Source organism: Nerophis ophidion, linkage group LG06, assembly GCF_033978795.1.
Source record: "Nerophis ophidion isolate RoL-2023_Sa linkage group LG06, RoL_Noph_v1.0, whole genome shotgun sequence".
Classification (NCBI taxonomy): Eukaryota; Metazoa; Chordata; class Actinopteri; order Syngnathiformes; family Syngnathidae; genus Nerophis; species Nerophis ophidion.
In genome coordinates this window covers 17,338,835-17,354,755 of record NC_084616.1, presented here as the reverse complement: position 1 = coordinate 17,354,755, position 15,921 = coordinate 17,338,835, and the positions used below count along the sequence as shown (strand labels likewise).

The 15,921-nt window shown below is 41.6% G+C and overlaps 1 protein-coding gene across 2 annotated transcripts in view; it reads left to right on the top strand.

The window, feature by feature from the left end:
- The window catches only part of si:dkey-150i13.2 (mitochondrial carnitine/acylcarnitine carrier protein), a 43,870-nt gene extending 27,949 nt beyond the window's left edge, over positions 1–15,921 (top strand). The window contains exons 5-9 of one of the 2 annotated variants that reach the window (XM_061902862.1): positions 6,744–6,861; positions 12,043–12,115; positions 12,206–12,315; positions 15,437–15,552; positions 15,621–15,921. In XM_061902862.1, coding sequence (XP_061758846.1) covers positions 6,744–6,861; positions 12,043–12,115; positions 12,206–12,315; positions 15,437–15,552; positions 15,621–15,683 — 480 coding nt within the window. In that variant the 3' untranslated portion in view covers positions 15,684–15,921. Of the gene's footprint in view, positions 1–6,743; positions 6,862–12,042; positions 12,116–12,205; positions 12,316–15,430; positions 15,553–15,620 lie in introns of both variants that reach the window. The other variant, XM_061902861.1, reaches the window with a different exon arrangement.

Genomic DNA, 15,921 nt, shown 5'->3' with positions numbered 1-15,921 from the left:
ACACTGTTCCTCCTGAATCCGAGGTTCGACTATCCGGCGAAGCCTCCTCTCCAGTACACCTGAATAAACCTTACCGGGAAGGCTGAGGAGTGTGATCCCACGATAGTTGGAACACACCCTCCGGTCCCCCTTCTTAAAGAGAGGGACCACCACCCCGGTCTGCCAATCCAGAGGTACCGCCCCCGATGTCCACGCGATGCTGCAGAGTCTTGTCAACCAAGACAGCCCCACAGCATCCAGAGCCTTAAGGAACTCCGGGCGGATCTCATCCACCCCCGGGGCCTTGCCGCCGAGGAGCTTTTTAACTACCTCAGCGACCTCAGCCCCAGAAATAGGAGAGTCCACTACAGATTCCCCAGGCACCGCTTCCTCAAAGAAAGACGTGTTGGTGGGATTGAGGAGGTCTTCGAAGTATTCCCTCCACCGATCCACAACATCCGCAGTCGAAGTCAGCAGAACACCATCCGCACCATACACGGTGTTGATAGTGCACTGCTTCCCCTTCCTGAGGCGCCGTATGGTGGTCCAGAATCGCTTCGAAGCCGTCCGGAAGTCGTTTTCCATGGCTTCCCCGAACTCTTCCCATGTCCGAGTTTTTGCCTCCGCGACCGCTAAAGCTGCACACCGCTTGGCCCGTCGGTACCCGTCCACTGCCTCCGGAGTCTTATGAGCCAAAAGAACCCGATAGGACTCCTTCTTCAGCTTGACGGCATCCCTCACTGCTGGTGTCCACCAACGGGTTCTGGGATTACCGCCACGACAGGCACCAACAACCTTGCGGCCACAGCTCCAATCAGCCGCCTCGACAATAGAGGTTCGGAACATGGTCCACTCGGACTCAATGTCCCGCACCTCTCTCGTGACATGTTCAAAGTTCTCCCGGAGGTGTGAATTGAAACTCTCTCTGACAGGAGACTCTGCCAGACGTTCCCAGCAGTGTGTATGTGTAAAAGCCACAAATATTATGTGACACGCTGTTAGTGTGGAGGAAAAGCGGACGTGATGACAGGTTGTAGAGAACGCTAAAGGCAGTGCCTTAAATGCACGCCCCCAATATAGTTGTCCAGGTGGAAATCGGTAGAAATTTGGGAGAATGGTTGCCCCGGGAGATTTTCGGGAGGGGCACTGAACTTCGGGAGTCTACCGGGAAAATTAGGAGGGTTGGCAAGTATGAGTATTAGCGGTGAATGCGGTGTTACGGCGGCACCGACGCTGTATAACACCGGCGGGCCAGCTCTAATGCTAAATTGATATTGCCTCAAGGCCCAAATTAAATTACACGGCGGGCCAAATTTGGCCCACGGGCCAGAGTTTGACACCCATGACTTAAAGGAAACTAAATGAGCTCAAATATACACACTGCAAAAAGTCAGTGTTCAAAAACAAGAAAAATAAAATACAAAAATGAGGGGTATTTTACTTGATCTGCCAATAGAACAAGAAAATTCAGCTTGTCAAGACGTTCCAAAACAAGCAAAATTAGCTAACCTCAATTAACCCAAAAATACCTTAAAGGGGAACATTATCACCACACCTATGTAAGCGTCAATATATACCTTGATGGTGCAGAAAAAAGACCATCTATTTTTTTAATCGATTTCCGAACTCTAAATGGGTGAATTTTGACGAATTAAACGCCTTTCTGTTAATCGCGCTGGAGGCGATGACGTCAGAATGTGACGTCGCCGAGGTAACACACCCACCATTTTCATTTTCAACACATTACAAACACCGGGTCTCAGCTCTGTTATTTTCCGTTTTTTTGACTATTTTTTGGAACCTTGGAGACAACATGCCTCGTCGGTGTGTTGTCGGAGGGTGTAACAACACTAATAGGGAGGGATTCAAGTTGCACCACTGGCCCGAAGATGCGAAAGTGGCAAGAAATCTGCCGCCAGACCCCCATTGAATGTGCCAGAGTGTCTCCACGTTTGACCGGCGATGCTGAGGCAGACATGGCACAGAGATGTATGGATAACCTGCAGATGCATTTGCAACGATAAAGTCAACGAAATCACAAAGGTGAGTTTTGTTGATGTTGACTGCCAGCTAATCGAAGCTAACATGCCACGCTAATCGATGCTAACATGCTATTTACCGGCGGTGCTAAAGCAGACATGGCACAGAGATGTATGGATAACCTGTAGATGCATTTGCAATTATATTACGTTTCCTTCCACCCACATTTAATGCGAAAAAAACAACTTACCAATCGAAGGATTTAAGTTGCTCCAGTGTCACAAGATGCGAAAGTCCTGATCGTTTGGTCCGCACATTTTACCGGCGATGCTAACTCAGCTATTCGGCCACGCTATGGCTATGAATAGCGTCAATAGCTATTCGCTCAATAGCTTCAGTTTCTTCTTCAATATTTTCATACTCCAACCATCTGTTTCAATACATGCGTAATCTGTTGAATCGCTTAAGTCGCTGAAATCCGAGTTTCAATCCGAGCTAATGTCGCTATATCTTGCTGTGCTATTCCCATTGTTTGTTTACATTGGCAGCACTGTGTGACGTCACAGGGAAATGGATAGTGGTTTCGAAGATAGCGAAAATAAGGCACTTTAAAGCTTTATTTAGGGATATTCCGAGACCGGCAAAATTTTGAAAAAAACTTCAAAAAATACAACAAGACACTGGGAACTGATTTTTATTTATTTTTAACCCTTTTGAAATTGTGATAATGTTCCCCTTTAAAATAAGTATGTTCTCACTAATAACAAGTGTACTTTTCTAGGTAGCAAAAAAAAAAAGAGACCTTTTTGCTCAATACGTTGAAAAATATTCTTAAATGAAGTAAATGCTAGTGCAATTACCTTGACACAATGATATGCGCTTGGCATCACGATTTTTTTTTTCATGCTTGAAGTAAGAAATTATTACTTTAAAAAAGCAGTTTTATACTTGTGAGTGTTGATGACACAGCTTTGCAACAGTTGATATTCTAGTTTCAAGCAGGTTTTACTCAATATAGGTCAGGCCTGGGCAATTATTTTGACTCAGGAACCACATTTAGAGAAAAAAAAATGTGTCTGGGAGCCGGAATATCTATTTTTAGGCACACTAATACAAAACTTTGCAATAATGTCTGATTGAATGCTAAAAACATTATGTTGAAAAATATTCTTAAATGAATTAAATGCTAGTGCCATTCTGCGATGAGGTGGCGACTTGTCCAGGGTGTACCCCGCCTTCCGCCCGATTGTAGCTGAGATAGGCGCCAGTGCCCCCCGCGACCCCAGAAGGGAATAAGCGGTAGAAAATGGATGGATGGATGGGCTAGTGCCATTACCTTGACATAATGATATGCGCTTGGTTTCACTTTTTTTTTTTCATGCTTGAAGTAGTGAAGTGAAGTGAATTATATTTATATAGCGCTTTTCTCTAGTGACTCAAAGCGCTTTACATAGTGAAACCGAATATCTAAGTTACATTTAAACCAGTGTGGGTGGCACTGGGAGCAGGTGGGTAAAGTGTCTTGCCCAACGACACAACGACAGTGACTAGGTTGGCAGAAGCGGGAATCGAACCTGCAACCCTCAAGTTGCTGGCACGGCCACTCTACCAACCGAGCTATAAGAAATTATCCATCCATCCATTTTCTACCGCTTATTCCCTTATTTGGGGTCGCGGGGGGCGCTGGCGCCTATCTCAGCTACAATCGGGCGGAAGGCGGGGTTACACCCTGGACAAGTCGCCACCTCATCACAGGGCCAACACAGATAGACAGACAACATTCACACTCACATTCACACACTAGGGCCAATTTAGTGTTGCCAATCAACCTATCCCCAGGTGCATGTCTTTGGAAGTGGGAGGAAGCCGGAGTACCCGGAGGGAACCCACGCATTTACGGGGAGAACATGCAAACTCCACACAGAAAGATCCCGAGCCTGGATTTGAACCCAGGACTGCAGGAACTTCGTATTGTGAGGCAGACGCACTAACCCTTCTTCCACCGTGAAGCCCGCTATAAGAAATTATTACTTTAAAAAAAGTGGATTCATACTTGTGAGTATTAATGACACAGCTTTGCAACAGTTGATATTTTAGTTTCAAGCCTGTTTAGCTCAATATAGCTCATCAAATCTCAGCAACAAGCTGTAATATCTTACTGAGATCATTTAGAACAGTGGTCCCCAACCACCGGGCCACAGAAGAATTTTTTATAAAAAAAAAAAAAAATAGTTTTTTATTTTTTATTAAATCAACATAAAAAACACAATATACACCTACAAATAGTGCACTTACGACAAAAAAACTCCCTTTTTCATGACAAAAACGTCCCTTTTTCATGACAAAGAAGAAAAAAAAGAAAAAAGAAAAAAAAAAAGGACACCCCCGCACCCCGGGCCGCAGGACAAATTATTAAGCGTTGACCGGTCCGCGGATACAAAAAGGTTGGGGACCACTGATTTAGAACCAAAACACTTAAAACAAGTAAAACACTCTGACATAAAATCTGCTCAGTGAGAAGAAATATCTTATCAGACAGAAAATAAGCAAATATTACCCTTATTTAAGATATTTCATCTTACTTAGATTTCAGTTTTTACAGTACAGTGGGGCAAAAAGTATTTAGTCAGCCCCCGATTGTGCAAGTTCTCTCACTTAAAATGATGACAGAGGTCTGTCGTTTTCATCATAGGTACACTTCAACTGTGAGAGACAGAATGTGAAAAAAAAAAATCACATTGTAGGAATTTTAAAGAATTTATTTGTAAATTATGGTGGAAAATAAGTATTTGGTCAACCATTCAAAGCTCTCACTGATGGAAGGAGGTTTTGGCTCAAAATCTCACGATACATGGCTCCGTTCATTCTTTCCTTAACACGGATCAATCGTCCTGTCCCCTTAGCATGATGTTTCCACCCCCATGCTTCACAGTAGGTGTGGTGTTCTTGGGATGCAACTCAGTATTCTTCTTCCTCCAAACACGACGAGTTGAGTTGATACCAAAATGGATACATGGATGATACAGCAGAGGATTGGGAGAATGTCATGTGGTCAGATGAAACCAAAATAGAACTTTTTGGTATAAACTCAATTCGTCGTGTTTGGAAGAAGAATACTTGTTGCAGGCATCAAATTCCAAATTAGTTAATATTTGCAAAAAATAACAATGTTTTTAGTTCGAACATTAAATATCGTGTCTTTGCAGTTTATTAAATTGAATATAAATTGAAAAGGATTTGCAAATCATTGTATTCTGTTTTTATTTACCATTTACACAACTTGACAACTTCACTGGTTTTGGGGTTTGTATGATGATCTAATATTTCTTGCATCATTAGATGATACATAGTAGTTTAAAAAGTATTTATGTATTTTATTCCGCTGAAATGTATATAGATAGCAAGGTGTTGTTTCCAGGCCATATAAAATGATGTGGCGGGGTCAGATGTGGCCCCCGGGCCCTGAGTTTGACACCTGTGCAATAAACTATGAAGTTAATTAGAGGAATATGGGATGCAAGTTTGAGACCCCTCTTCTGCACGTAGACCCTAAACCTTTTTGAAACCAAGAGCTACTTCTTGGGTACTGATTAATCCGAAGGGCTACCAGTTTGATACACACTTAAATAAATTGTCAGAAATAGCCAATTTGCTCAATTTACCTTTAATAAATAAATCTATATATATTTAAAAAATGGGTATTTCTGTCTATCATTCCGTCGTACATTGTTTTTCCTTTTACGTAAGGTTTTTTGTAGAGAATAAATGATTAAAAAAAAAAATATTGAACAGTTTAAAAGAGGAGAAAACAGGAAAAAAATGAAAATTCAAATTTGAAACATAGTCTATCTTCAATTTCGACTCTTTAAAGTTCAAAATTTGACCGAAAAAAAGAAGAGAAAAACTAGCTAATTAGAATATTTAAAAAAAAAAAAAAAAAAAAATTTTATGGAACATCATAAGTATTTTTTCCTGATTAAGATTCATTTTAGAATTTGGATGACATGTTTTAAATAGGTTAAAATCCAATCTGCACTTTGTTAGAATATATAACAAATTGGACCAAGCTGTATTTCTAACAAAGACAAATCATTATTTCTTCTAGATTTTCCAGAACAAATTTTTTTTAAAGAAATTCAAAAGACTTTGAAATAGGATTTAAATTTGATTCTAAATATTTTCTAGATTTGCCAGAATAATTTATTTGAATTTTAATAACAAGTTTGAAGAAATATTTCACAAATATTCTTCGTCGAAAAAACAGAAACTAAAATGAAGAATTAAATTAAAATGTATTTTTATTATTCTTTACAAACATTTTTTTTTAAATTACTTGAACATTGATTTAAATTGTTAGGAAAGAAGAGGAAGGAATTTAAAAGGTAAAAAAGGTATATGTGTTTAAAAATCCTAAAATCATTTTTAAGTTTGTATTTTTTCTCTAAAATTGTCTTTTTTGCAAGTTATAAGAAGCAATGTAAAAAAATAAATGAATTAATTTAAACAAGTGAAGACCAAGTCTTTAAAATATTTTCTTGGATTTTCAAATTCTATTTGAGTTTTGTCTCTCTTAGAATTAAAAATGTCGAGCAAAGCGAGACCAGCTTGCTCGTAAATTAATAAAATAAAAATAAAAATAGAGGCAGCTCACTGGTAAGTGCTGATATTTGAGCTATTTTTAGAACAGGCCAGCGGGCGACTCATCTGGTCCTTACGGGCGACCTGGTGCCCGCGGGCACCACGTTGGTGACCCCTGGTATAAATCGTGCTGCTGTGTGACGCAGGTGCAGGCTGGCGGGGGCGTGTCCAAATACTCCGGTCCCCTGGACTGCGCCGTGCGGCTCTACAAGGAGCAGGGCATCCGCAGCGTCTACAAAGGAACCGTGCTGACGCTCATCAGAGGTACGTGACACATGCTAACTCATAGCATGCTAACTGATAGTATGCTAACGTTCCCTTGCAAGAATGCTAACATGAGCGTGATAGTGTTTTGAGCTACATTTGCAACCATTTACCCCAGAGTCATATAACTTGGTATGTGACACTTGTTAACTGTTAGTATGCTAGCAAGCTAGGATTAGCATGCTAACTCTTTTTTTGTGCTTATTTTTCACTTTTTTCTCTACTTCCACATGCTAACTTATCGCATGCTAGCGTTATATTGCTAGCATGCTAACATTAGAATGATAACTTTTTGAGCTAAATTTGCAACTGTTTACCCCCGAGTCATATAACTTGGTATGTGGCATTTGTTAACTAATAACATGCTAGCAAGCTAGGATTAGCATGCTAACTTTTTTTTGTGCTTATTTTTCACTTTTTTCACTACTTCCACATGCTAACGTTATATTGCTAGCATGCTAACATTAGAATGATAACTTTTTGAGCTAAATTTGCAACGGTTTACCCCCGAGTCATATAACTTGGTATGTGACATTTGTTAACTAATAACATGCTAATGTTAACTTGCTAGCATGCTAACATTAGCATGAGAACGTTTTGAGCTAAATTTGCAACCCTTCACCCCAGAGTCCTTTAACTTGGTATGTGGCACTTGTTAACTGTTAGCATGTAAACGTTAGCATGCAAACGTTAACATGGTAGCAAGCTACATTTTTAGCTAATTTTACGTGTTTTTTTACTGTAATTCCACAGGCAAACACCTCACTGTCATATAACTTTGTATGTGACACATGCTAACTGATAGCAGGCTAACATTAGTAGAATAGAATAGAATGGACTTTATTGTCATTATATTTGCATATAACGAGATTAAAGATAATGTATGATAGTGTTTTGAGCTAAATTTGCAACTGTTTACCCCAGAGTCATATAACTTGGTATGTGACACTTGTTAACTGTTAGCATGCTAGCAAGCTAGGATTAGCATGCTAACTTTTTTTTGTGCTTATTTTTCACTTTTTTTCTACTTCCACATGCTAACTTATCGCATGCTAACGTTATATTGCTAGCATGCTAACATTAGAATGATAACTTTTTGAGCTAAATTTGCAACGGTTTACCCCCGAGTCATATAACTTGGTATGGGACATTTGTTAACTAATAACATGCTAATGTTAACTTGCTAGCATGCTAACATTAGCATGAGAACGTTTTGAGCTAAATTTGCAACCCTTTACCCCAGAGTCCTTTAACTTGGTATGTGGCACTTGTTAACTGTTAGCATGCAAACGATAGCATGGTAGCAAGCTACATTTTGAGCTAATTTTACGTGTTTTTTTACTCTAATTCCACAGCCAAAGACCTCACTGTCCTATAACTTTGTATGTGACACATGCTAACTGATAACAGGCTAACATTAGTAGAATAGAATAAAATGGACTTTATTGTCATTATATTTGCATATAACGAGATTAAAGATAATGCATGATAGTGTTTTGAGCTAAATTTGCAACCGTTTACCACAGAGTCATATAACTTGGAATGTGACACTTGTTAACTGTTAGCATGCTAGCAAGCTAGGATTAGCATGCTAACTTTTTTTTATGCTTATTTTTCACTTTTTTCTCTGCTTCCACATGCTAACTTATCGCATGCTAACGTTATATTGGTAGCATGCTACCATTAGAATGATTACTTTTTGAGCTAAATTTGCAACCGTTTACCCCTGAGTCATATAACTTGGTATGTGGCATTTGTTAACTAATAGCCTGCTAATGTTAACTTGCTACCATGCTAACATTAGCATGAGAACGTTTTGAGCTAAATTTGCAACCATTTACCCCAGAGTCATACAACTTGGTATGTGACACTTGTTAACTGTTAGCATGCAAACGTTAGCATGGTAGCAAGCTACATTTTGAGCTAATTTTACGTGGTTTTTTACTCTAATTCCACAGCCAAACACCTCACTGTCATATAACTTTGTATGTGACACATGCTAACTGATAGCAGGCTAACATTAGTAGAATAGAATAGAATGGACTTAATTGTCATATTTGCATATAACGAGATTAAAGATAATGTATGATAGTGTTTTGAGCTAAATTTGCAACCGTTTACCCCAGAGTCATATAACTTGGTATGCGACACTTGTTAACTGTTAGCATGAAAATGTTAGCATGTTAGCAAGCTCCACCCATCCATCCATTTGCTACCGCTTATTCAATTTTCCTTTTTTCTCTAACTACACAGCGATACACCTTGCAGTCATATAACTTGGTATGTGACACTTAAGTTAGCATGCGAACATTAGCATGCTAGCAAGCTAATATCAGCATTTTACCTTTTATTTTTTTTTTCCCACTTTTTTCTCTACTTTCACAGCCATAGAACTTACAGTCATATAATTTGATATGTGACACATGCTAACTTATCGCATGCTAAAATTATCTTGCTAGCATGCTAGCATTACAATGATAACTTTTTAAGCTAAATTTGCAACCATTTACCCCAGAGTCATATAACTTGGTATGTGACACTTGTTAACTGTTAGCATGTAAACGTTAGCATGTTAGCAAGCTCTATTTTTAGCTAATTTTCCGTATTTTTCTCTAATTACACAGCTATACACCTTACAGTCATATAACTGCAAACGTTAACATGGTACCAAGCAAAAGTTTTAGCAAATTTTCCTTTTTTTTTTTTTTTTTTTTTTCTTTCTGTAATTACACAGCCATACACCTTTAGTCATATAACTCGGTATGTGACACATGCAAACTGATAGCATGCTAACATTAGCATAATAACATTTTGAGCTAAATTTGCAACCGTTTAACCCAGTCATATAACTTATGTGACACTTGTTAACTGCTAGCATGCATACGTTAGCATTCTAACTTTTTTTTTGCCTATTTTTCACTTTTTTCTCTATTTCCGCAGCCATACACCTTACAGCCATATTAGTAGAAAATGTGACACATGCTAACTTATCGTATGCTAACGTTATATTGCTAGCATGCTAACATTAGAATGGTAACTTTTTGAGCTAAATTTGCAACCGTTTACCCCCGAGTCATGTAACTTGGTATGCAACACGTTAACCAATAGCATGTTAATGTTAGCACATAACTTGGTATGGGACACTTGTTTACTGTTAGCATGCAAATGTTAGCATGCTAGCAAACAAGATGTTTAGCTAATTTTCCATTGTTTCCCCTCTAATTACACAGCTATACACCTTACAGTCATATAACTTGGTATGTGACTCTTGTTAACTGTTAGCATGCAAACGTTAGCATGGTAGCAAGCTAAATTTTTAGGAAATGTTCCTTTTTTTTCTGTAATTACAGAGCCATACACCTTTAGTCATATAACTCGGAATGTGACACATGCAAACTGATAGCATGCTAACATTAGTATGATAACATTTTGAGCTAAATTTTCAACCGTTTAACCCAGTCATATAACTTATGTGACACTTGTTAACTGTTAGCATGCAAATGTTAGCATGTTAATATTTTTTGCTTATTTTTCACTTTTTCCTCTACTTCCGTAGCCATACACCTTACAGCCATATTAGTAGATAATGTGACACATGCTAACTTATCGCATGCTAACTTTCTATTGCTAGCATGGTAACATTAGAATGAAAACTTTTTGAGCTAAATTTGCAACCGTTTACCCCCGAGTCATACAACTTGGTATGCGACACGTTAACCAATAGCATGTTAATGTTAGCACATAACTTGGTATGTGACACTTGTTTACTGTTAGCATGCAAATGTTAGCAGGCTAGCAAGCAAGATGTTTAGCTAATTTTTCATTTTTTCCGCTCTAATTACACAGCTATACACCTTACAGTCATATAACTTGGTATGTGACACATGCAAACTGATAGCATGCTAATGTTAGAATGATAACTTTTTGAGCTAAATTTGCAACCGTTTACCCCAGAGTCATATAACTTGGTATGTAACACTTGTTTACTGTTAGCATGCAAATTTTAGCATGCTAGCAAGCAAGATGTTTAGCTCATTTTCCATTTGTTTCCCTCTAATTACACAGCTATACACCGTACAGTCATATAACTTGGTATGTGACTCTTGTTAACTGTTAGCATGCAAACGTTAGCATGGTCAATTTTTAGCAAATGTTCCTTTTTTTTTTCTGTAATCACACAGCCATACACCTTTTAGTCATATAACTTGGTATGTGACACATGCAAACTGATAGCATGCTAATGTTAGTATGCTAACATCAGCATGATAACGTTTTGAGCTAAATTTGCAACTGTTTAACCCAGTCATATAACTTATGTGACACTTCTTAACTGTTAGCATGCAAACGTTAGGATGCTAGCACCTAAGATTAGCATGCTAACTTTTTTTTGTGCCTATTTTTCACTGTTTTCTCTACTTCCGCAGCCATACCGCTTACAGCCATATTAGTTGATAATGTGAGACATGCTAACTGTTAGCATGCCGATGCCATTGTTGGCACACACGCTAAGTGTTAGCATTTTAATGTGCGCTAATGTTTTAGGCTAGCTCTGTAGCTCATTTTGTACAGTTACACCTAAAACTCACAAATTCTAACACTCGGCACCATTTTTAAAGTACGTCTGCTTCCAGCAACCCCCGGCCAGAGGTCCAGGGCACAGATAGCAGGCCCATCAGATGATTTTTAATTAATTAATTAATCTAATGTATTCATTTATTTAAATTTGTCTCATTTGGCTCTTGACAGCGCTCCATAGATTTTATTATATTGGTCAAACTAAGTCTTCAAAGCCAGTGGGCAGATCCTAACACCTGATTGGTTACCCAGTACTTCCACGCGCAATGATTGGTCTAGATTTGTGCTAGCCCCGCCCACTGACTATGACAGGTGACAAATGGGACAAGATTAAATAAATGTTATTAAAATAATCCTGAATGATTAATTAAATAATGTCATGTTTTTTGTATTAAATAAATTGATTACACATTTAACAACATATTTGTATTTAATTCTTAATATAAGTAATTAGAGAAACATTTCAGTAATTATTTGAATATGTATTTATTTATTTAACTTTGTCCCATTTGGCAGTCCATGCTTTATCATCTTTATTTGATGTATATTGTTTAAGCGCCCCCTTGTGTCATGTCTGAAGTGCACATCGTCTTCCCTCTCTGCCAGACGTGCCTTCAAACGGTCTCTACTTCCTGACGTACGAATACCTCAAAAACCTCCTGACCCCGGAGGGTCAAAGGTCAGTCGCCGTGGAAACGGCTAAAGATGAAAACGATGGCGTGGTCCGAAAACGTAGTTTGGATGTGTGTGTTTTTTTGGTTTTTTTTAGTGTTTCCCAGCTCGGCGCCGCTTACATCCTGCTCGCTGGAGGCGTGGCCGGACTCTTGAACTGGACCATCGCGCTGCCCCCGGACGTCCTCAAATCCAACTTTCAGACCGGTGACTGCGCCTATTTCACTTCCAAGACTACGCCGATATCAGTCCGATACGACACCCGCAAAAATCACACATACTTTTGTCGGTTAGAGAAGACTTGATCATAGGAAATTAGTCTAACAGATGGCAAATGCTCACCTATTTGCTGTCTTTGAGTTGAAGTGGAGTGGTAATTAGGCGAGTGACCTAGACTGAGGTTTTATTGAAAAATAACCAAAGTCAAACTGCTCAAGCCATGTCCTTCCTTGGTGGTCCTGGGAACCCGCAAGACGACGGCTTGAGACCGTCAAAATACCGTAGCTGCGTGTGTCAAATATGAGTCATTAAATGAATCCCGCCTCCTGGTGGTAGAGGGCGCTAGTGATCCTTCTTGCGACTACTCTGCTGCAGAAGAAGTGACAACGAATGACGATATATGTGCTGGTACGAATATGACGAACCTTTTAGGATGTTGGCAATGTAAACAACCGGGCTGAAATAAAGCAAGTTTTAGTCCTAATTATGGTGGCCACAATTATTCATTAGGCCGAGCCCATGACGCAGTAAGTTAAATGGTGCGGACACATTTTTTACCAGATACTTTCTAATACGCGTCCGCCGTGTGTAACGTGTGCCGGCAAGTGTGGCTGACAACCTCAAGAGCAGTGCTGGCTATCAGGCTGATAGCTCGGTAGCCAGCACCTGTGTCTTTCATGCAAACGGCTTTGGTCCGAGTTCCTGGCGGAACAGAAAAAGGAGAGACTGAACCAGGTGGGTTTTAGTGGTGCCGTGACCCGGATGAGTGAGGTGAGTAACTGAGTGGTAATCCTCACTCCCTGACAACCTCAAGAGCAGTGCTGGCTATCAGGTTGATAGCTCGGGCAGAACAGAAAAAGTTGGGACTGGACGAGGTGGGTAACAGTGGTGCCGTGACCCGGTGGAGAGTGAGATTTAGGGCAGTGAGTGTAGCAGAGGGCGGTAAGTGTGGCAGGGCCAACTGTAGGCTTATAAAACTTACTCCCTGACAACCTCAAGAGCAGTGCTGGCTATCAGGCTGATAGCTCGGTAGCCAGCACCTGTGTCTTTCATGCAAACGGCTTAGGTCCGAGTTCCTGGCGGAACAGAAAAAGGAGAGACTGAACCAGGTGGGTTTTAGTGGTGCCGTGACCCGGATGAGTGAGGTGAGTAACTGAGTGGTAATCCTCACTCTCTGACAACCTCAAGAGCAGTGCTGGCTATTAGGTTGATAGCTCGGGTAGAACAGAACAAGTTGGGACTGGACCAGGTGGGTAACAGTGGTGCCGTGACCCGGTGGCGAGTGAGATTTAGGGCAGTGAGTGTAGCAGAGGGCGGTAAGTGTGGCAGGGCCAACTGTAGGCTTATAAAACTTACTCCCTGACAACCTCAAGAGCAGTGCTGGCTATCAGGTCGATAACTTGGGTGGAACAGTAAAAGTAGTGACTGGACCGGGTGGGTAACAGTGGTGCCGTGACCCGGATGCGAGTGTGTTTTATAGGGCAGTGAGTGTAGCAGACGGCAGCCAATGTGGCAGGGCCAACTGTAGGTTTGGAAAACTTACTCCCTGACAACCTCAAGAGCAGTGCTGGCTATTAGGTTGATAGCTTGGACGGAATAGAAAAAGTAGGGACTGAACCAGGCGGGTTACAGTGGCGCCGTGACCCGCTTGAGAGTGAGATTTAGGGCAGTGAGTGTTGCGGAGGCCAGCCAGTGTGCCTGGTCCTTGTGTATGTTGGTAATCCCCACTCCCTGACAACCTCAAGAGCAGTGCTGGCTATCAAGTTGATAGCTCGGGCGGAACAGAAAAAGTAGGGACTGAACCAGGCAGATTACCATGGTGCCGTGACCCGGATGAGAGTGATTTTTGGGAAAGTGAGTGTAGCAGAGGCCAGCCAGTGTGGCAGAGCCAATTGTGGGTTGGTAAATCTTACTCCCTGACAATCTCAAGAGCAGTGCTGGCTATCGGGTTAGTACCTCGATGGCATACTTGTGTCTCATGTGAATGACATTGGTTTGAGTCCCGGACGGGATAGAAAAAATAGAGACTGAACCAGGCAGCTTACAGTGGTGCCGTGACCCGGACACGAGTGATGTTTCGGCAGTGAGTGGGGTGGAGGCCAGCCATGGTGGCTGGGCCAAGTGTAGGTTGGTAATCCTCACTCCCTGACAACCTCAAGAGCAGTGCTGGCTATCAGGTTGATAGCTCGGGCGGAACAGAAAAAGTAGGGACTAGACAAGGCGAGTTATAGTGGTGCCGTGACCCGGATGAGAGTGAGATTCAGGGCGGTGAGTGTAGCGGAGGCCAGCCAGTGTGGCTGGGCCTTGTGTATGTTGGTAATCCTCACTCTCTGACAACCTCAAGAGCAGTGCTGGCTATCAGGTGAAAGCTCGGCCGGAACAGAAAAAGTAGGTACTGAATCAGGTGGGTAACAGTGGTGCCGTGACCCGGATGAAAGTGAGTTTTAGGGCGCTGAGTGTAGCAAGGGGAAGCCAGCGTGGCAGGGCCAACTGTAGGTTTGGAAAACTTACTCCCTGACAACCTCAAGAGCATTGCTGGCTATTGGGTTGATAGCTCGGGCGGCACAGAAAGAGTAGGGACTGGACCAGGTGGGTTACAGTGGTGCCGTGACCCGGATGCGAGTGTGTTTTATAGGGCAGTGAGTGTAGCAGAGGGCAGCCAGTGTGGGAGGGCCAACTGTACGTTTGGAAAACTTACTCCCTGACAACCTCAAGAGCAGTGCTGGCTATTGGGTTGATAGCTCAGGCTGCACAGAAAGAGTAGGGACTGGACCAGGTGGGTTACAATGGTGCCGTGACCCGGATGAGAGTGAGATTTATAGGCGGTGAGTGTAGCGGAGGCCAGCCAGTGTGCCTGGGCCTTGTGCTTGTTGGTAACCCTCACTACCTGACAACCTCAAGAGCAGTGCTGGCTATCGGGTTAATCGCACTGTAGCTAGCACGCTGATCTCTGGACTGCACCAGGCCAGTTACACTTGAAGACTTTGTAAGTGTCTGCAGGACTGATTGTATCGGAGCTAATATCGGATATTTTACATGCAAGCCCGATTTTATAGACCAAGCACCCGGCGACTAAGGCGGTTAACTGAGTGGTGTTTGACAGCTGCAGACGGCAAGTACAGAGGACTGGCGGACGTTTTGAGGACGCTGCTCCGGGAAGAAGGACCCAAGGCGCTCTACAAAGGCTTCAACGCAGTCTTTCTTCGAGCCTTCCCAGCCAACGCAGTAAAACCCCTACACCGTCTGCACCCAGTCCGCCAGAGTACTTACTCGCTCTCTCTCTCCCTGCCCAGGCCTGTTTCCTGGGGTTCGAAGTGGCCTTGAAGGGCTTGAACTGGCTCATGCCCAGCTGGTGAGTGAGCGCCCGTTTGGACCAACAATCTGCCCTGACCGTCCGACTTCAGAATGCCACGTTACGCAAAATCAGCTTTCACGCTTCATATTCCGTGTTTACTATTAGAGGTGCTATTGTATCTATCTCTGTAAGACTGCATTTCTGATTGAAAGAATATTTATACCGTATTTATGGCGCATAAAAACTTGTATAGCGTATGTAGTTGTGTACACTTTATCAATAAAGCAATTTAAATTCAA